This window comes from Pristis pectinata, chromosome 8, assembly GCF_009764475.1.
Source record: "Pristis pectinata isolate sPriPec2 chromosome 8, sPriPec2.1.pri, whole genome shotgun sequence".
Classification (NCBI taxonomy): Eukaryota; Metazoa; Chordata; class Chondrichthyes; order Rhinopristiformes; family Pristidae; genus Pristis; species Pristis pectinata.
The window spans coordinates 47,085,234-47,106,044 of NC_067412.1; the positions used below are offsets into that span (position 1 = coordinate 47,085,234).

General features: G+C 42.3%; 1 protein-coding gene across 1 annotated transcript in view; it reads left to right on the forward strand.

Annotated features, from left to right (window-relative positions):
- LOC127573956 (adapter SH3BGRL-like) overlaps positions 1-17,916 on the forward strand; it is a 49,458-nt gene extending 31,542 nt beyond the window's left edge. The window contains exons 2-4 of the mRNA XM_052022581.1: positions 2,629-2,814; positions 3,753-3,833; positions 15,207-17,916. Coding sequence (XP_051878541.1) covers positions 2,629-2,814; positions 3,753-3,833; positions 15,207-15,239 — 300 coding nt within the window. The 3' untranslated portion in view covers positions 15,240-17,916. The remainder of the gene's footprint in view (positions 1-2,628; positions 2,815-3,752; positions 3,834-15,206) is intronic.
- Positions 17,917-20,811: the final 2,895 nt, after the last annotated feature.

Consider the following 20,811-nt stretch of genomic DNA (forward strand, 5'->3'; position numbering starts at 1 on the left):
GGGCACCAGTGTTGAGGATAATCGTGACGGAGCTGTTGCTGCCTATCCTTGCTGATTGCAGTCTGTTGGTCAGGAGGTCAAGGATCCAGTTGCAGAGGGAGGTGTTGAGTCCTAGGTCTAGGAGTTTGGAGGTGAGTTGGCTGCTTTTGAAGGTGGAGCTGTAGTTAATACAGCTGTCTGATGTAGGTGTCTTTACTATCTAGGTGCCCCAGGGAGATAGCGTCCACCGTGGACCTGTTTTGGCGAAAGGTGAATTGTAGTGGGTTGAGGTTGCCTGGGAGGCTGGAGTTGATGTGTGCCATGACCAGCGTCTTGAAGCATTTACTTGCAAGGGTGTTGCCACAGTGCAGGAAGCCACCAATTTATGCATACATTTCTTTGGCCAGGTGGTAGGTGTTTTCACTCTGATATCTGAAGAGCAAGTGTTTTAAACCTGGAACATTTTAAATTTTCTGGACTTTAGATTGGACTTGACGGATGAGCGAACTTGCCCTGTGCATTGCTGTTGAGTTATGAGCCATGCATGAAGGTGTGTTACTTTGCTCCCTGGTTTTGTCTGTAGTGAATTCTGGTCGGAAGGCTGTGAACAGTTTTCATTTGTGGATGTGTGCTCAATTTAAAACAGGATTTTAATATTCATCTTGGGTCAAGATTTAAACCAGAGGAAAATGGAATACAAAGCCTGCTAGGCCTGTCCATAAACGCCACATAATAAAAACCAGATGCTGTAATGTTTTATGGTTGGGCTGTGTGGCATTCCTGAAAGATTCAGCATGTTCCAAAATTCATAAATATTGTTTTATTGAGGAAGATTTTGATATTTTTGTGGTGACTTTAAATTGAGTTGATTATGAACATCTTCCCAGTAAATATGTAAAAAGCATTGCACCCCCTCCCACCACTCCCCCACCCACCAGCAGTGTTGGTTGGGTTTCTTAATGATCTTGAGGATGTCATTGGAGGATTTGGGGTGGAGGTGTGGAATGGGAAACCTTCCAGTTTTAACAAGACTTCTGTGTAAAAACTCTATGCAGGTTCTTTCTGTAATGATTAAAAACTGTTGCTTACAATGGTGGTTGATGGTGTTTCGATATACTGTGGTTCCTGAGTCCAGTTTAAAGAATGCAATACCTCATTCTAGACCCCCTCGCAGAGATAATAATTTTATCCGGTCTAGTTTATCAATCCCTGTCGAACTTCAGAAAATCTTAAGTGCACTTAACCTTATCTGTTCTGGTGAACACAAGCACTTTTGGTGTCATTAAACATGGATGGCATATTGTAATACGTGGATCTGGGCTTTGTTTCAATCCAGCTGTGCCTTTGAACGTGTATTCTAGAAGCAAATCATTTTATACCACGGCTAATTTGTCAACTTCAGACTACAATGATGCTCAATCATTAGTAACAGTGATGTAAGGTACATTTGCCCACCATTTTGTTTAACATTTGGACACTGAGCATTTTTGATTTAAGTAAACACAGTTACAATACAAAACATTTTTTAAAACTGGCTACAATTCAGAACCCTATACTAAGTGTAGTTTGAGGCAGTGTTGCAAGTTTTATTGGTTACACTTTAGAACATGTCATGCATATTAAATGTATTTTTTGCTTAAAAAGCAGCCCTTTGATGTGCCTGGGTACATTGGATAGAAAGCTGGCAGATGTTTATTTATAAAGGGAACCAAAGGCAACGGCATTTGGAAACCAGTGGAGTGGAGGGGGGTCTGAGCTGCAGGGGGATGCACATGGATATGCTGATAATCTGGAATTTAATAGGAGATTATCAATGTGTCCATATAATTTGCTTTTAAATTGAAAAATGAAAGTGAGGTGTGTTTGAATAATGGGCGATAGAGAGGGAACTGTGATGTGATGGATGCCTTCATCATGTTTAAAGCACATTTAGTCACAGTGATTGCACCATTATATTGTTCTCGCCCTTGTTAATTCATTACTGGACTTGTGTATGCATTTCTGAGATAGGACAGTACCACTTGTAACAGTCATATTTGCTTATGACATAGAAGGAGGCCATTTGACCCAGTGAGTCCATGCTGGCTCATAGACCAGTCTCATTTCCCCACTAATTTTCCTGATAATTTTTCTCCCTTTATTCCCATCAATTCTACCACCAACCTACACCATGTACAATTTTTAGTGTCCAATCAACCTTCCAGCCCGCACATCTTTGGGACGTGGGAGGCAACAGAACATCGACAAGGTCAAGCGAGAATGTGCAGACGCCACACAGACAGCATCAGAGGCCAGGATTGAACCTGGGTCACTGGAGGTATCAGACAGACACTCTACCCTCTGCACTACTCTGCTGCTCAGGCACAGAATTTGTAATGCTTCTTAAAGACAGTAGTACCAAGAGAAAAATGCAATTCAGTATTGTTAAGGACCAAGCAATCAATCTCTTCTTTTATGAGATTTGTTTTTCATGAATCTTTGGTAATCCTTCTATTGAATAGAAAGCTGATTAAGCCCTCAAAGGTTTCTAGTGATTAGGTGCGGATTAATTTAGTTGATAAATTGAATGAATCCAGGGAAAGGCTGTACACCAGAAAGTCCTTTTGCATGTTTTCACCTCCTGCATTAAGCAACTGGTTTTCCTTCTAGATCAAGAAGCAACAGCAGGAGGTGTTGGACTACCTGCAAGCTAACAAAATTGAGTTTGAAAGATGCGACATTGCAGTGAATGATGAAAACAAAATGTTTATGAGGGAGAATGTTCCTGAGAACTGCCGACCCGTCAGTGGAATCCCGCTTCCGCCTCAGATCTTCAACAACGACCATTACTGTGGGGTAAGTTGGACTTGGAGCTCCTGTCCTGAATCAGTTCTTAAGGGTTAATAGATATTTCAGCACAGGAACAGGCCCTTCCACCCACCATGACTGTGTCAACCATGATGCCAATGTAATCCCATGTGCCTGCACTTGGTCCGTATCTCTCTATTCCCTGCCTGTTCGTGTGTCTGTGATAGAAAGTAAGTTACAGGGAAATAAGTGGGGGAAATGGAATAGATGAGAATGTTCTGAGAGCCGACCTACACTGGATGGGCCAATGCCTGTGACTGTGCAGTTCCAGGTCAGGGGGTCAAGGTCAGCTGCCTGAGGTTGAGTGACAGCTCACAAACTGCTCTGCCTCCTGGGACAACCATGAAGCCTCCAGCTCAGTCAGACCCGCAGGGCTCTGAAGGGAGACTGGGGTTATGGTGATGGTGGGCCTGGTGAAGAATGAAGTTTCTGCTCAGTTTGGAGAGGGGACTGTGGCTCATTCTGTGTGTACATGGATGCAGAGGAAACCCACTGGGATGAGGTGCAGTTAGGGTAGAAAATAGTGAAACTGGCTTTCCTTGCCATTCAACGGAGAGTAAAAGGGGTTGAGGTATGGGCAAGGAGTGTGGCCAGATATGGATATTTTGTAAAGATAAATGAGGAGAAGCTCTTTTCAGTTGAAGAGGGTACAAATATGTGAGAAGATGAAGTAATCAGTACAAGAGCCAGTGGGGGGATGAGGAAAGTTTTTAACATAACTAACTGTTAGAATTGAAAGGTATTTGGATTGAACTGTTTGGAAGTGAGCAGGACAATTGGGTAGTAAAAACTTGGAAGGCAGTGGACAAAGTGTAGGTGAGCAGGGCGAATTGACTGGATCTTTCTAAAGAGCTGGCCTGTGCATTATAGACTGAATGACCATGTTCTGTCATGTAGCACTCTGATTCCATCTTCTCTCTTTCCAGAACTTTGAAGCATTTTTCGATGCCAGGGAGAATAATGCCGTATATGCATTCCTGGGCCTGACAGCTCCACCCGGATCAAAGGTTAGATTGAAAATATACCAAGACTCGATTCATTTCTGAAAACAGAATAAATTCTGTTTTTTTTCTACTATGGAAGAAATGAAATGGCTCTGAGCAATTGTAGAGATTACTAGCAACAAACAACCTGCTGGAGGAACTCAGCAGGTCAAGCAGCACCTGTGGAAGGCAAGGAATTGTCGACATTTTGGGTTGAAATCCTGCATCAGGACAGTAGAAATTACTATTTGCATGCAAACATAATAACATCCATTTTCCAGTATCACAGCAAAAATATTAATTGAGAATTAATTAAACCAGGATAGGGCCTGTACAGTGAATGGTAGCACCTTGGGAGTGTTGTGGAACAGAAGTACATAGTTCACTGAAAGACAGGGTACATAGTTCACAGATAGACAGGGCAGTGAAAAGGGCATTTGGCATGCTGGTCTCCAGTCAGGGCATTGAGTATGGAAGTTGGGACATTATGTTGCAGTTGTACAAGACATTGGTGAGGCTGCACTTGGAGTATTGTGTACAGTTTTGGTCACGTTATAGGAAGGACGTCATTAAGCTGGAAAGAGCACAACGAAAAGTTACGAGGATACTGCCAGGACTCGAGGGTCTGAGTTATAGGGACAGGTTTGGCAGCCTAGGACTTTATTCCTTGGAGTGTAGGAGACTGAGGGATGACCTTGTAGAGGTGTATAAAATCATGAAGAGCATAGACAGGGTGAATGCATGCAATCTTTTTCCTAGGGAAAGGGAACTGAAAACTAGAGGGCATAGGTTTAAGGTGAAAGGTTAAGATTTGAATGGGACATGAGGACAACTTCCTCATGCAGGAGGTGGTGCATATATGGCACAAGCTGCCAGAGAAAGTAGTTAAGGCAGGTATATTAAAAAAAAATTTGGATAAGTATATGGATAAGAGGGATTTAGAGGGATATGGGCCAAACATGGGCAAAAGGGACTAGGTTAGGTGGGCATCTTGGTCAGCATGGATGAGTTGGGCCAAAGGGCCTATCTCCGTGCTGTATTACTCTATGACTCCATGATAAATAGGGGAGAGGGGTTGGAAAATAATGTGCCCATCACTAACCATTCCAGTTCCAGTTATTTGAAATGTGTCCCTTTCGAGTATGTTGCATTGCTTGGCATTGTGATGCTTCAGGTGCGTTTCCTGATCTGTACTGCTCACTGCATCGCTGTGTATTTACACATTACAGCTTGAGTGAAGCTTTGTTTTTTTGCAACTCATGTGACAAGTGAAATGGCTGTGAAAAAGCAACAGAAGCTGTAGACGCTGGAAATGTCACGTAAAAACCAGAAAGTGCTGGAGATATTCAGCCAGTCAGGGTGAACTTTTCAGATTAATGGCCTTTTCTCAGTTCTGATGAATAGTCATGAACCTGAAACATTAACTCTCTTCCCCTCTTTACAAATGCTGCCTGCCTGATCTGCTGAGGATTTCTAGAACCTGTGTTCTTTTTTTATATCAATTGATTATAATTGGGTTAAGTGGTACACCTGCACATGAGTGCTACTTCAAAATTCTATTTCTAATTTGCTGGTAACCTTAACTCATTTTAGATAAATCAAGGCTGCTGTGGAAATGATAGAATTTAATAACTACATGTTTGTTCTTGTGTTAGTATCCTAAATTGCAATGTAGTGGACTACTTAGTCAGTGCAATTGTATAAATGGGTATATTCTGAGTTCCATGTTGTTGTAAGAAAGGTTCTTCGAGGTCTCAAAGGGCAAGGACTCTGGACACAGTCTTTGGAGTTTAAAAATGGTTTACTCACAAACACGGGGACAGAATGAACAGGAATGAATGCACACTTGCACGTGCGCGCACACACACATAATCGCGAACGTGGGGGGAAATCGCAACAAGGGTGAGATGCACACACATACACACACAACAAACTGGTTACCAGTGATCAGGGAAAGAAACAATACAATGCCTGACCCCCTGACTCAGTGCAAGCATTGGCTCTATGCTACCTGGAATCTATTCAGGACGCTCCTAATTCCTGTGTAAGTGCACACTCTTACCAATGGTCTCTTCGGCGTGGTTTTGATTCCTGGAGCAATCAAAAGAGACTGAACCATGCACATGTGGCATTCTTTATAGTGCTGGAGAGCTGGGTGGAGCCAGCCCAGGTAATTCAAAAGATCCAATGGGTTATGGCCAGGTACAAAGGTGTGTACAGAAGCCAATAGTCAAGGGTGTGTACTAATGGGGGGTGGAGCCAGACCTTGATTGACAGTGGTGTCGCTTTTGACCATGTGCTCAATGGTGTCACGTGCCAGCCATGACCTTTCACACTACACATGTGCAATCTTTTGAATCTTTGGTCAATTTTGTTCCATTTTGCTGTATAAGAAGGGGTCAGCTTGGAAATTTTGTTTTATACAGCAGCCTCCTTTTATGATTGAATTGTATTAGAAATGAGATGATGTGCTGTGGTGGGCATCTGTAAATTTGTTTTGGATCCTCTGTCGTGTAAGACAAAGGCCACAGGAAATTTGTCACATCTTGTCACTTGCACAAAATTCTTCTGTACATTTAAGCTCTGTGGGTTGGACTTCAGACACCAATACAGACCTTGCAACCTACTTTGGCATTGGTTAAAGTGGGACCAATTCTACTTGGTTCAGTGCAGGGGTTCATCTTCCAGGTAGTGCCTTCTTTGTGGTTCCATTAGTGTTTGTTTCTTGCTGCCAATGTCCTTCTTTCTTGAGCATTAATCCAGTTACTAACATTGTCCTTTAAGGCAGTGCATTCCAGACCATATATATTGTATGCTGTGTTGGCTGAGTACAGAGTAGGAGCTCACTGTGATTGTCTTGGAGTTGAACAGCAGCAGACAGATAAGTGTGGATGTGGATGGAGAGGATTGTCACATTTCCAGATGGGGCTGATGCTGGGATTGTAACTAAGCCTGCCATTTGATAAGGCAAGAGAAGAGGGGAAATGTTGACAGGAAGAGGCAATCTTAACCTCAAATGAAATGTGCATGGCTGAAGAGTTGAACGTATTGGTATATCTACTGGGCAGCCAGCTTGCAAAATCTCTAGAGAGACACAAGAGATCACAGATGCTGTAATCTGCAACAAAAAACAAACTGCTGGGGAACTCAGTGGGTCAGGCAGCCTGTTTGTGTTTTGTGAAATCTCTGTCAGTTTGTATGTCTCAAAAGCAGTGTGGATTTAGACATCCCTCAGACCTGTAAAACGATGTGATGCAGCTCTGACAGCTTTACTTGGCAGTGACAACAACATGCGATTACACAGTGCCTTCATTGTAATAAAGAGACCTAAAAGCACATCGCAGCGGTGTTAGCAGCCACATTAATTATGTAACAGGAGAAGCAAGTGAGAGCTTGGTTAATGAGAGGGAATACTAAGAGGGGAGAGAAGTGGGGCCAGACATTTAGAGAGAAAGTTCCAGAATTTAGGGTCAAGGTAGTAATCAATATTGGAGCAAAGGAACCCAGAAAAGCTGGGATCTTGGAGGATTGTAGGGCTTGAGGTAGTCAAAGAGTTAAGGTGGGGAGAGGAAGTGGACTTTCAAACATGCCTAGAAATCAATGGCAGGGCTATATGTACAACATGGTGGGTGCTCCATGCTCTGCTCTGCTTCTGGAACTCTGTTCCATCAGAAGTTTGGAAGCTGGGCAGGATGTTCTGGCTCCAGTTACAGGCAGAGACTGTCTTTCTTTCTCAAAATTTCATTCTGCTTTTCAATCATTGGTTGTCAATGAACTAACAATTTTACAAGAAGTTTACAACACCCAGCATTTCTACTGTGAAGTGTTCACATGATATAATCCTGGTGTGCTGATAGAAGTACACAGATATAGTTAACCAGTTTGTTAAAACCAGTTTAGCACTGCCAAATTAAATGAGTCAAGTTGCCCTAAAGCATGGAAGACCATTTGCCAGCACACTGCCAAACAACAAAATCCAGCCCTGTGTTTAATTTTCATGAGGAGAATTGAAATGTGTGGATTCCATTCTGAGACGAAGACGTGTGACCACATTGCACTCTGAGGTATTGCCATGGTGACAGACAGTTAGTGACCTAGAATTTCTTTTGTGCTGCCAAATGTAACAACTCTGCAAACTTTAAATGGAGAAATGGTTTTATATTTTTTTTAAAAAACCTCCTGATTGTAAATGAGGCTATTTTAGTAAATCTATGAAATTTCAAATTGATGCCGAATAAATCTTGACAATAAGCTAATGAATATTCCCCGTTATTTTCACATAGAAATAATACCTCCTATTGAAAGGCCAGAGCATTGGTTGTTTCACAGACAGTGGTTCAGCAAGCTGTTGTGGAAAAATCACCATTCTAGCTCTCGGACACCAGTGGTGTGGCATTTTCTCAGATTGTACACAGAGTGCTTGGTACGTCCATCATTCAGAGTTACTGGATTTCCAGTAGCCTGCATGCACAGCTGGGGGCTACACTACTTGTTAAGGATGTGTTCAGTAGGAGTTAGTTAAAGGCGCCATTACAAAAGTGGCCAAATTTAGATTCCCTGCAATCTTTGATACTTTGCTAATATCCACATTAACACCATGCATGTAAAAAGAAATCTGAGTGCCCACAATTTCGTGTGTCTTGCTTCGGACCTTGTGTTTCAGGGTGTCAAAGTGGTGATTGTTTAAAGATGTAAAATGAAAATAGATTTGATTTTTATTCTGATCAAGAATTTGAAATTGACATTGATGGAATAAGAGGATCAATGGCAGTGTGGAGTAGAAATTGGTAAAAGGATGGAAAGAGAAGTTGTGGTAATGGAGGATGGTAGTCCTTGTTGTTCCTCAGAGGCCAGTGCAAGGACCATGGCTTTTCTTGTATAACTAAATTGGATATTGGCATGAGTCATAAAGTTTCAAAGTTTACAGACAACAATGAACTTGAGATGAAAGCATACAACTGCAATACTGGACATCTGAATTAAAAAAACAGAAAATGCTGAAAACACTCTGCAGATCAGACAGCATATGTGGAGCGAGACGCAGAGTTAATGTTTCAGATCAGCCCCTTTGATGTTTGGTCAACGTTGCTGAGGATAGTAACAGACACTGAGTAAACAGATTGGGCAGACAAGTGGCAGATGAAATTCTCTGCAAAAAAAAAGTATCAGAAAAGCCCGAAAGATCAGATAGCCCTGTTCTAAATGGTGTGCGAGGACATAGAGCTCTAGGTTTAAATTTGCAGAAAGTGGCAGGACAAGCTGAGAGTGCTGTTGATTCATAGAGCGTGGAAACAGGCCCTTTGGCCCATTTTGTCCGTGCTGACCATCAAGGTGTTCCTGGTCTTCAGAGTTAGAGGCACAGAATACAAAGCTGGGAAGTTATGTCAAATTAAACACTGGTTAGGCTATAACTGAAGTATTGTTTCCCATTTTGGTTGCACACTTTAGGAATTTTGTAGAACATTCTAGCCAGGGATGAGGAGTTTCAGTTAAAGGTTAGACTGGAGAAGCTGGGCTTGTTCTCCTTGGAGACGATTAAGAGGAAATTTGATGGAGGTGAGAGCATCATCGATAGGATAAACAGTGAGAAGCTGTTCCCATCAGGTTCAAGGAGCAGAGGGCAAGGTTTAAAGTGAAGGGCAAACCATACAAAGGAACTTGAGGAAATACAATTTTATACTGCCTCACTTCTGCAGGGACCTGGGTTTGATGCTGATTCTATCTATGACTGCCTGGGTTTCCCTCAGGTGCTCCAGTTTCCTCTCATGTTCTGAAGCTGTGCTGGTAGATTAATTGCCTGTGGTATATTATGCCTTACTGTTGGTTAATGGCAAAAAGAATCAAATGGGTATTGGTGGGCAAGAGGATGAATAACTTGAAAGGTACAGGGAGATAAGGAGAGAGGGAATGGGATCGATAGGACTGGTCCTCGGGAAGCTGGCATGGACCTGATGGGCCATTATAAATCTTGTGATATTTTAAATAAGACATTGACTAAAAGCTTATTGGTTATGATCTAGAACTCATTGACTGCGAGTGAGACGGAAGCCAAGTCAATCAAGGCCTTCAAGGAGAGAACTGGATAGGTGCCTGAAGAAGAGAACTTATTTAGTCTTAAAAGTGCCAGTGGATCTTTGATGTCTACCTGAGCGGGTAGATATGGCTGTGTGTAGGGACTGAAATAAGACCAACTTAATACACCATCAGTGCTACACCTGAATGCCACATCCTGGCATTTGTGCAACAGGGATACTACAAGTAAATGAAAATCAAAAAACCTGTAGAAGCTGAAAATCCAGAACAAAGACAGAAAATGCTGCAGATACTCAGTGGGTCAGGCCGCATCTGTACGACGAGAAACAGTCAACGTTTCGGGACAGAGACCCTTTGTCAGAATTTATTGGGATATACACATGGGATAAGAACCGAGGACAAGAACTCTAACACCATGTAGGACAAGAGCAGCAGGTGCTGGGGAATACCATCACCTATAGCTCTCCTCCGATATGTATCCTTGGGAATACATTGTCATTCCTTCATTGTGACTGGGTCTAAATCCTGGAGCTCCCTCCCCAGTGGAATTCCGGGACTTGCTTCACAAGGAGGATTTCTGTGGCTGTGTAGTAAATGCCAACATTGCTCCCAGTGCTTGTTCATGAAAAATAGGCTATATTTTTAACGAGTACTGATTTTTTTTCTGGAATCATCAACATTTCAAACAGCATAATTTTGTACAAATACAGTACAAATGCATGAAGCTTTTCATGTCTCAGTTATAAATAGAAAATGTTGGGAATACTTGTTCAAGAGAGAAACAGAGTTGCTGTTTGGGTCGGTGACCTTTCATCCCTGAGGACAGGGTGGAGAGGAGGAGGTGTGTATTCTGTCCTGGGGATCACTGATCTGGTGGCTGCTGGATCCATGATTAATCCCTGCCTGGGATGGATGCAGGAAGAAATTCCATGATCTCACCCGGATTAGTGCTGTGATCCTTGGGATTTATAGCTCCCAAAGGTAGTCATGAAACAGACCTGAACTGCTGGGATCTTGGCAGGCAGATACCTATCCCAGTCTAGGAGCTGTCCCCAGCTGCCCTCTTGCTTCAACCCTCTGCAACAACTCCCACAGCTCAAAGCAAACATCCCACACACAATTCCATTGTGGACTGCAGTCTCCAAGGGAATTCCCCCAGACAATAAGGGGAACTCTGACAGGATATCCAGAGAGGAGCTCCCTTTGCCGCCAACATTGATGCTCCTTCCCACTCTCTCTGCCTGCTACTCTTCCTTCTCCCATTGGGTGGACTTGGGTATAGTTTGGGTTCCTCCTGATGCCAAGGTCACAGAGCTTGTATCAATGATGACAAAATCATGAAAAGCAGCCTTCCCTCCATGGACTCTGTCTACACTTATTACTGCCTCAGTAAAGCTGCCAGCATAATCAAAGACCTCCCACCCCGGACATTCTCTCTTCTCCCCCCTCCCATCGGGCAGAAGCCTGAACGCACATACCACTAGGCTCAAGGACAGCTTCTATCCAACTGTCATAAGACTATTGAGTGGTCCCCTAGTACGATAACATGGACTCTTGACCTCATAATCTAACTCATTATGGCCTTGCACCTTATTGTCTGCCTGCATTGCACTTCCTCTGTAACTGTAATACTTTATTCTACATTCAGTTATTGGTTTTCCCTTGTACTACCTCGATGTATCTGTGTGATGAAATGATCTGTATGGATGGAATGCAAAACAGTTTTTCACTGTACCTTGGTATATGTGACAATAATAAACCAATTTACCAGTTTAAAATGTCTGGCCCTGCAGGGTATCCCAGAGCAGAGCAGGTTCCACAGTCTTGAGGAGTCCAACAGCAGCCTCTACTGGGTGGGACAATGGTGCAGCTAGTGGAGCTGCTGCCTCACTGCTCCAGAGACCCAGGGTCAATCCTGAACTCCAGTGCTGTCTGTGTGGAGGTTGCATGTTATCCCTGTGACTGCATGGGTTTCTTCCAGGTGCTCTGTTTCTTTTCACATCCCAAAATATTGCAGGTTGGTGAGTGGTAGAATGTTGGGGGAGGGGTGGGGAAGTACTTGAGGTAAGACTGGATAGGCTGGGATTGATTACCCTAGAGTGAAGGATGTTGAGGGATGAGGTACATAAAATCACGAGGGACATAAATAAGATGGATGGTCACAGTCTTTGTCCCAGGATAGGGGAGTCTAAAACTAGAGGACGTAGGTTGAAGATGAGAAGGGAAAAATTTAAAGGAGACCTGAGGGGCAAGTTTTTCCACACAGAGGGTGGTGGGTATATGGAACAAGCTGCCAGAGGAAGTGGTAGACGTGGGTACAGTTACAACACTTAAAAGACATTTGGACAGGCACACGGACAGGGAAGGTTTAGAGGGGAATGAGCCAAATGCAGGCAAATGGGATTTTAGCTTAGATAGGCATCTTGGTCGGCATGAACATTGGGCCGAAAGGCCTGTTTCTCTGCTGTTTAACTCTATACTGCTGCAATATTCAGTGAACTGGGTCAAGTGATATTGGTCAGACAGTGTCTGTTGGAATGTTCCAGACATTATGAAGCTCAGGGTGGCATTGACCTTTGGACTGAGCAGGGTGCGTGTCTGGTCCTCCTCACAGAAGATTCACCCCTGATTCAGGAAACCCTAGTGCAAGCTCCTCTACAATCTGGAGAAAGGAGTGTGACTCCCTGAACCTACTCAGGGTGATAACTTGTGGATGTCCTCCCTTGGGGTTCCTTACAATGTCTGCTCTACGTTGGCTCCCATTGCAAAGTGGGGATAAGTGGTGAAATGACAGTGCCCCTTGTCCAGGTCCACCACTAGCCTCCTATTCCCTGCAGAAGTGTCCAGTGACTGAATGCCCCTTTCAGTAATGCAGCTGCAGTGATTGAAGCACCATGAAAATGTGGACCTGAAAGGCTGCTGCTCTTTAGCTGGAGATCCTGAAATTGGTTTATTATTATTGTCACATGTACAGTGAAAAACATTGTTTTGCATGCCATCCATACAGATCATTTCATCACTTCAGTACATCAAGATAGTATAAGGGAAAACAATAACAGAATGCAGTATAGTGTTACAGTTACACAAAGTACAGTATAGGCAGACGATAAGGTGCAAGGCCATGACGAGGTAGATTGCGAGATCAAGGGTCACCAGCATTGCATGGGTCAGCACCTTCCTGACATCTGTGCCTGTGTATTGCCGCAGGGAAGTACGGAATGAGCTGGAGCTAAGATCCTGGTGCACCTGATCTGCCGCTGGATTCTGCACCCAGTGCGGAGCCAGAGCTGAGCCACATTGAGTGGATACATTTCCTCTCCAGGATCCAGGTCGTATTCCTGATCTAGCAAACCCCCAATGCATTTGAATGGAGTCATTAATCTGGGTGGAAGAGGTTTGTTTTTATTTAAAATTAATTGAAATCATAAATTACCTTAAAATTTTAAATTATTTACAACTATTTCAACAAGACGTTGGTGAGGCCGCACCTAGATTATTGTGCATAGTTTTTAGTCATCTGATACAGGAAATTTATCATTAAGCTGGAAAGAGCGCAAAGAAGATTTACAAGGATGCTGCCAGGACTCGAGGGACTGAGTTATAAGGAGAGGTTGGGCAGGCGAGGACTTTATTCCTTGGGGTGTAGGAGACTGAGGGATGACCTTGTAGCGGTGTATAAAGTTATGAGGTGTATCAATAGGGTGAACACACATAGTCTTTCTCCTAGAGAAGAGGAAAAAAAAAACTCAAGGACATGGGCTTAAAGTGTGAGGTGAAAGATTTAAAAGGGACCTGAGGGGCAAATTCTTCCAGACAGAGGGTGGTGTGTATATGGAACGAGCTGTCAAAGGAAGCGGTTGAGGCAGGCACAGTAACAATATTTAAAAGGCACTTGGTGAGGTACATGGATGGGGAAGGTTTAGAGGGATATGGGTCAAATGCAGACAAATGGGACTAGCTTAGATGGGCACCTTGGTTGGTATGGACGAGTTGGGCTGAAGGTCCTCTTTTTCATGCTGAAGGATGACTTTATAGGTGGATGGTCACAATCTTGTGGACATGGATATGACTGTATAACTGTTATTGAACATTTGAGATATTTGCTGAAGGATCTGTCAGCTGTGGTGGACTGTTAGGGACAGGACGTCAGGATCTGCCAGCTGAGGCCTTGTTGCAGCTGGCTTTGTGGGTTGGTGACAACAGTGAGACCTCCAGTTTGTTTGGGCTCTGAGGGCTGTGAAAGGTAAGGGAGGGGGGAGAGGAGTGAAAGGGAAGTGAATGTGAGCTGTGAGCGAGGTGGGCCATGGTCTGGCCCATGTCTAGCCAAAAATCATTGAACAGCAGAAATAATGCTGCCCAGTTTGAGATGCCAATGCTTTTGGTGGGTTCTGCATCATGACACTCCTTCTGAATTCTATGCCCCACACATCTGATAGCTTTTATGAGCGCTGGGCCAAATTTCACACAATTCAGCCAGACTTGCCACATTTTCATGATTTAGAGCAGAAACATCATTATTGCATATTGCTGAACAGCATTCCTGCCTGATCCAATTCCCAGTGCTCATATTTGGATCTGCAATGTAATGACTTCACAGCATCCTGTTGAAGAACCACTGAAGTAGATTCATAGAGTGATACAGCACAGAAACAGGCCCTTCAGCCACACTGACCATTGCACCCATCTGTACTAATCCCATTTACCTGCATTACTTCCATAACCTTCTGTGCCTAGGTGACTTAAGTGCTTTAAATGTTGTGAGAGTATCTGCCACCACCAGTCCTCAGGCAGCACATTCCAGATTCCAACCACTCTGCATTGGGTGAGAGCTTTTTATCACCAGAATGAGTAGAATTTCACTGCTAGGATTTGACTGGTGGTCCCACATTTTGTTCATGGGGCTGTAATTAGGTCTATGATGAATGCTGAATGAGGGTTCAGGATATTGGGTAAGACATTTAGGGCAGCATTGAGGAGAAATGTCTTGACTTGGAAGGTAGTGAAACTGAATTTCTCTATCACAGAAGGCTGTAGTGGGACAAGTCACTGAAAATATTTAAAAAGTAGATTTCAAGATACCAAAAAGATGACGGGGTATGGGGAGAGAATGGAGATATGGTATTGAGGTAAAGGTTCAGTCATGATTGTATTGATTGGCAGAGCAGGCTTGAAGGACCATATAGCCTGCTGCTCTTGTTCTATGTTTTATAGCAGCTGGGTTCTATGATGTCAGCAACTTAGCATTTGTGCCAATCAGTGGAAGCATTGATTTAAAACTTACCGTGTCACGTACAATAAATGTGCTAAAGAAGACCCAATGGATATCTGTACTTGATGTCTAATAGTGTCAATTTTCTTTTTTAGGAAGCTGAAGCCATTGCAAAGCAAGAAGCCTGAAGGCTAAATTCATCACACACCAATCTTATTAAGGAAAACATACCATCCAGTATACCTTGTCACTGAGAAGAATTTAAGAGAGGCTATCTGTGGAAGGCTCTCTCACTTAATTAAGACACCCAGTAGGCTTTATTAATAACTAGCAACTGGGCAACAATGGACCACTGGGTTTATGTAGGATATGTTATTGAATATTTTTCATAGCTTATTTTTCTACCTGGTCATCTGATCTGATTTATGCAGGCAATCCAAATGTTACCAAAAAGGTCACCTATTGGATAAAATTCTTAATGTAATTTTTTTTGTTTGTTTCTGCTGAGCTTTATACTTTTGATTCTGGCAATCTCATCAGATAAAGAGTTTTTCACTGTATCTCGGTACATGTGACAATAATAAGCCAATACCAATACAACAGCTTTGATGTTGAGTTAACATCAGTGCTAATCGCACTGCTTTGCTCTTCCCCCATAGCCTTGATCTTCATCTGCTACAAATATTTATAGAATTTTAAATAAGCTTACTGCATTCCATTTCATGTCCAGAATCCAGTTCTGAACCAAAGGAGAAACAAATGTTTATTTTATCTTGTGCATGAAATGGAGAATATCTCTTTTTAATGATGATAAATAGGATTGGTTAGAGAAAGGCTCTGAGAATCTGTAACATTGACAGATTAAGTATGGATAAACTGAATCTGTTCATTCTGATCTCTGTAATGTGTGCCACATCACATTCTAGTCTAGTGTGAATGCTTGTTATATTATTGCAGTACAATGTTATACATGTGTGATTTTTGCACCAGTCCTGAAGTTGAAAGATGCAAAGAAGCAGGCATGCATCTGATTATTTTTTTTCTCTAATAATTTTGCATTTCCTTATGCACTCAAAGTGCTTTGATAATCTGAGTAATTTTAATTTGCCTTTCAACACAATCAGAAGCAAATTGGACATTTTGGGCTAATTGTGCAGCAGTTCTTTTGATTGTTAAATGGCAAAAAGCATGTTCTCTTCCCAAATCATATCAGGTACAAAACAATTCCTCCAACATTTTCTGCATTCACCCAGCAGTTAATGGTTAACAACAATCAGATTTCTGCCTTGGTGATATTGGAAGTGATCTTAGAACATTGTCGTACATGCATGCATACATACAAAGGAGCAGGAGTAGGCCATTGGCCCCTTGAGCCTGCTTTGCTGTTCAAAAAGATTATGGTTGACCTGATCTTAACTTCAACTCTGCATTCCCATCTATCCCAGTGATCTTTCACCTCCTTGCTTATCGACATTCTATCTACCTCTGCTTTCAAAATACTTAACAACTCTGCATCTACTGCCCTTTGAGGAAGAGAGTTCCACAGACTCCTGACTCTGAGAGAAAAAAAACCTTCCTCATTTCTGTCTTAAAATGGTGACCCCTTATTTTTAAACAGGAGGAAACCTCGTCTCCACATCCAGCCTGTCAAGATTCCTCAAATTGACTTGATGCTTTCAATAAGGTTATGAAAGAATCTCCTGAGAAGGCTGTAGCAACATTTCATCTTTGTTCACACTCCTTTCCAGTAAATCCATAGATTATTCTTTTCATATTCTACCTTCCCCAGTTTCATAGTTATTTCACCTCTGTTTGAGATCTAATAGCCTAGTTTGGTAAAAACAATTTTACATATAATGTAGAAGAAATTCCAAACCTTTGACACTTTTTAAAAAAAAACATTCCAGTATTTAGAGCTGGCACCTTTTTAATCAATACCATTTGCACATTAAATGTGCAGATCATATAACAACATTAGATTAGATCCAGGGACCTAGATATCAGGAAGAGTAACGATTTTCCCAGTGCTCAGTTAACTGCGATGTCCCCACTTAATTTTTAAAGTCTTAGATACATGTTCTAATTTTAAAAGATTTCATTAAATTCTCCATTTACTTCCTGAAATAATTCTCTTCAAATGACATTGGAAATATTTGTAGTTCCTTCAAAAATGACGCTAGACTGGACTCCCCAGTCTGCAACGTCTGTTTCTACCCAAAGTAAACACGAGGCTACATAGTGTTTGTAATGCAGAAGTAAGCCATTCTGCCCAAGGTCTTCTGTTAATGCTCCAGGTGCCGCCTTCCCCACTACTTCATGTTACCCAATCTATTTGTTACTTATCTAGATCCCCTCAAATTGATCTGCAGTTTGCTCCAGCTCCATCTTTTGCTAGAGAGTTTCACATTTTCAGCAGTCATGAGAAAAGGTAAATGGAACACCAAAGATGCTGTAGGCAGCAACTTTAGCATTGACATTGATGCAAATGGTTGCAATGTTTTTGGCTGAGGTAACTTCATTGTAAATGTGTTAGATTTAAGTGGTGGCGATTATAAGGGTTGAGAATGATGTGAAATTCTGAGATTACTGTGCAGTGATTCAGCATGAGTGGGGACATTCACAGAGCCCTCTGGCAGAATGGTGGGGGATGCCTGCAACTAACTGATGCACATTGGCTGCAGGATGCTATCGTACCATAGTATGCCAGCTCTTGACATGTCCTTCGTTGCTGCATGATGTTGCATTGTACACCAATCTACAGGAAAAGAAATCTTGTAAGGTCGATCACCATGTCTCTGATTGTTGCATTTGCTGTTACCATCATGTATACATAAGAAAATTAAAAATGTTACATTTGATGCAGAATGAGGCTTTGGCTCTGTGGTCTTGAATATTTTTGTAATAGTCTTTAATCTTACTGTGTTTGAATCTTCTCTCTTTCCTTGCTCCTATCCTGTAAATGGGCTGGTTCATGTTAGGAATCATCAGAGCTGAGGGGAGACCTGATAGAAGTATATAACATGAGAGGCATAGCACAGGACAGGAATAGGCCCTTCGGTCCGCAACGTTTGTGCCAACCATTATGCCAATTTAATTTCATCCCATCTGCCTGCACATCGTCTATATTCCTCCATTCCCTGCCTGTTCATGTGCTTGTCTAAATGCCTCTTAAATGTTGCTATTGAGTCTGCTTCCACCACCTCCCCCCAGCAGCACATCCAGGCACCTGCCATTCTCTGAGTTTAAAAAAAATTGCCTCGTAACTCTCCTTTAAACTTTCCCCTCTCACATTAAACCTCTGCCCTCTAGTATTTGACATTTCTATCCTGGGGAAAAAGACTCTGAATATCCACCCTATCTATTCCTGTCATAATAAGCTTCTATCAGGTTGCCCCTCGGCCTCTGACACTTCAGGAAAAAAAAACAATCCAAGTTTGTCCAACTTCATTTTATAGCTAATATTCTCTAATCCGGACAACATCCTGATGAAACTCTCCAGCACCTTCCCCAAAGCCTTCACATCCTTCTTGTCATGCAGCGACCAGAATTGCACGTGATACTCCAAACGTGGCCTGACCAAAGTTTTATACAGCTGTAACATAACTTCCTGACTTTTGTACTCAACGGGGCCAATAATGAAAAGTTTGCCACATGTCTTCTTTATCACCCTATCTACTTGTGGTGCCACTTTCAGGGAGCTATAGACTTGAACCCTAAGAAGTAAATTAAAATGGAAATCTTGAATTGTGTTGGATTGTGCTATACCAATAATCAGCTCCCAAGTGATGAAAGACTTTATAACTTTAGCAAAGCTTTTCACATCAAAGTCGATGTCTATGTGACAAGATAACAATGAAGACGTGGTACAGATGGCATGTTCTGTTACCAGGTGTAAAAGTCGACCCGCGCTCTGTAATGAATCAGACAACAACAGAACCAAAGAACTTACGATTAATGCTTTATTGTTTTACGCTAGAGGGAGTGAGGGATACAGAGAAAGAGTAAACAATGTAACCCGAGCTCTGTACTAGACTCAATGAAAGAAGCTTCGGTTACTACATATCTTTATACTCATTTTTGTGGGAAAGCTTGGTGGGAAGCTACACTTAGTAAGGCAGTTGTGACATGAAGCTTTTATCACAACAAGATATGTCTAACAAAGCTACACTCTCTCCCACTTGCACCTGGTCTCAGAACCAGACAAAAACATGATCACCCCATAACTGAAGTCATTCTTGACCCTGGGAAGATGCTGACAATGAGAAGCATACCCTTACGTTGCCCATCATTAACCCTTGCATTCCCAGCTATCTTTTACACAGGTACCAGGAGAACATGACAAAGATTGTCAATCAAGAATTGATTGTGTGGCTGATCACACATCACAGTGTAGACAAAGAATCATAAAGTACTGAAACAGGCCCTTCGGTCTAACTCATTCATTATGACCAAGTTGTCTCATTGAGATAGTCCCATATCCCTCTAAACCTTTTATTCATGTACCTGTCCAAGTGTCCTTTAAACACTGTAACTGTACCCACCTCCACCACTTACTCTGGCAGCTCGTTCCATATACCCACCACCTTCTGTGTGGAAAATGTTGTCCCTCAGATTGAGAAGATTCACCAAGATGTTGCCTGGATTGGAGAACTTTAGTTATTGGGAGAGATTGGATAGATTGGGCTTGTTTTCCCTGGAGTGAAGGAGTCTGAGGCGTGACCTGATAGAGGTACAGGCAGTCCCTGGGTTGTGTCAGGTTTTCGTCCCGTAGAACCATCTGTCAGCCAAGTTCTCCGTAAGTCAGAAAGATCTGTTTTCTAAAGCTACCTATATTATATTGCTGTACATACACTTGCTACAATTTTTATTTCATTGAATAATCACCCAAATGCTATCCATAAATAAACTAATGGAATGTATACTATATTGAGTTATTAATAAGTACCATGAATCATTATTATTGCCAGCTTGAAAAATGCTTCAAAAATGTATGAGTGAATTTGCGTAAAGTTGGATTTTTGTAAGTCAGATCATTGATAAGGTAAGGGGTTTTCTGTATGTAAAATTATGAGAGGCATAGATCAGGTAGATGGGATCTTTTCCCCATTGTAGAGGTATCAAAAGCAAGAGGGCATGGATTTAAGGTGAGAGGAAGGAGTTTTAAAGGGGATTTTAAGGAAAACCTTTTGTACATGCAGAGAGTGGTTGATACCTGGAACTCTCTGCCTGAGAAAGTAGTGGAGTTAGGTACAGTCACTACATTCAAGAGATATTCACACAGGCACTTGAATAGGCAGGGCATAGAAGGATACTGACCTAATTTGGGCAAATAGGATTTGTGTAGATGGGCAAAAACATTGGCATGGACATGATGGGCCAAAGGTCCATGCTGTACAGCTCTATGATTCTATGACAAGATAGTCGGCTCGTTTGGGCCACACTGACTACACAGCAACTATCAGCTAATGTGGGTATCTGTCAGTACAGTAGTTTAAGTGATCTGAAAGTACTCTAAGTGATTTGCAAGAGTGGTAAGAGTATTGAAACCATATGAAGAAGGTACAGCACACAATCCCATTAAAGCTCAAGTTAAAGGATCCAAGTCACCTGTCTTATCTCAAAATGCAAGTTAAAAGCCAGGGATGGTAAGACTCTGCTCCTACTATTCCAACTACTCTTGACACTCCTTCCACCTGCATCTGCATTACAAAATAAATAGGAAACCTTGTCCATTCCGTGACTGTAGCCTTCCTCTTGAGG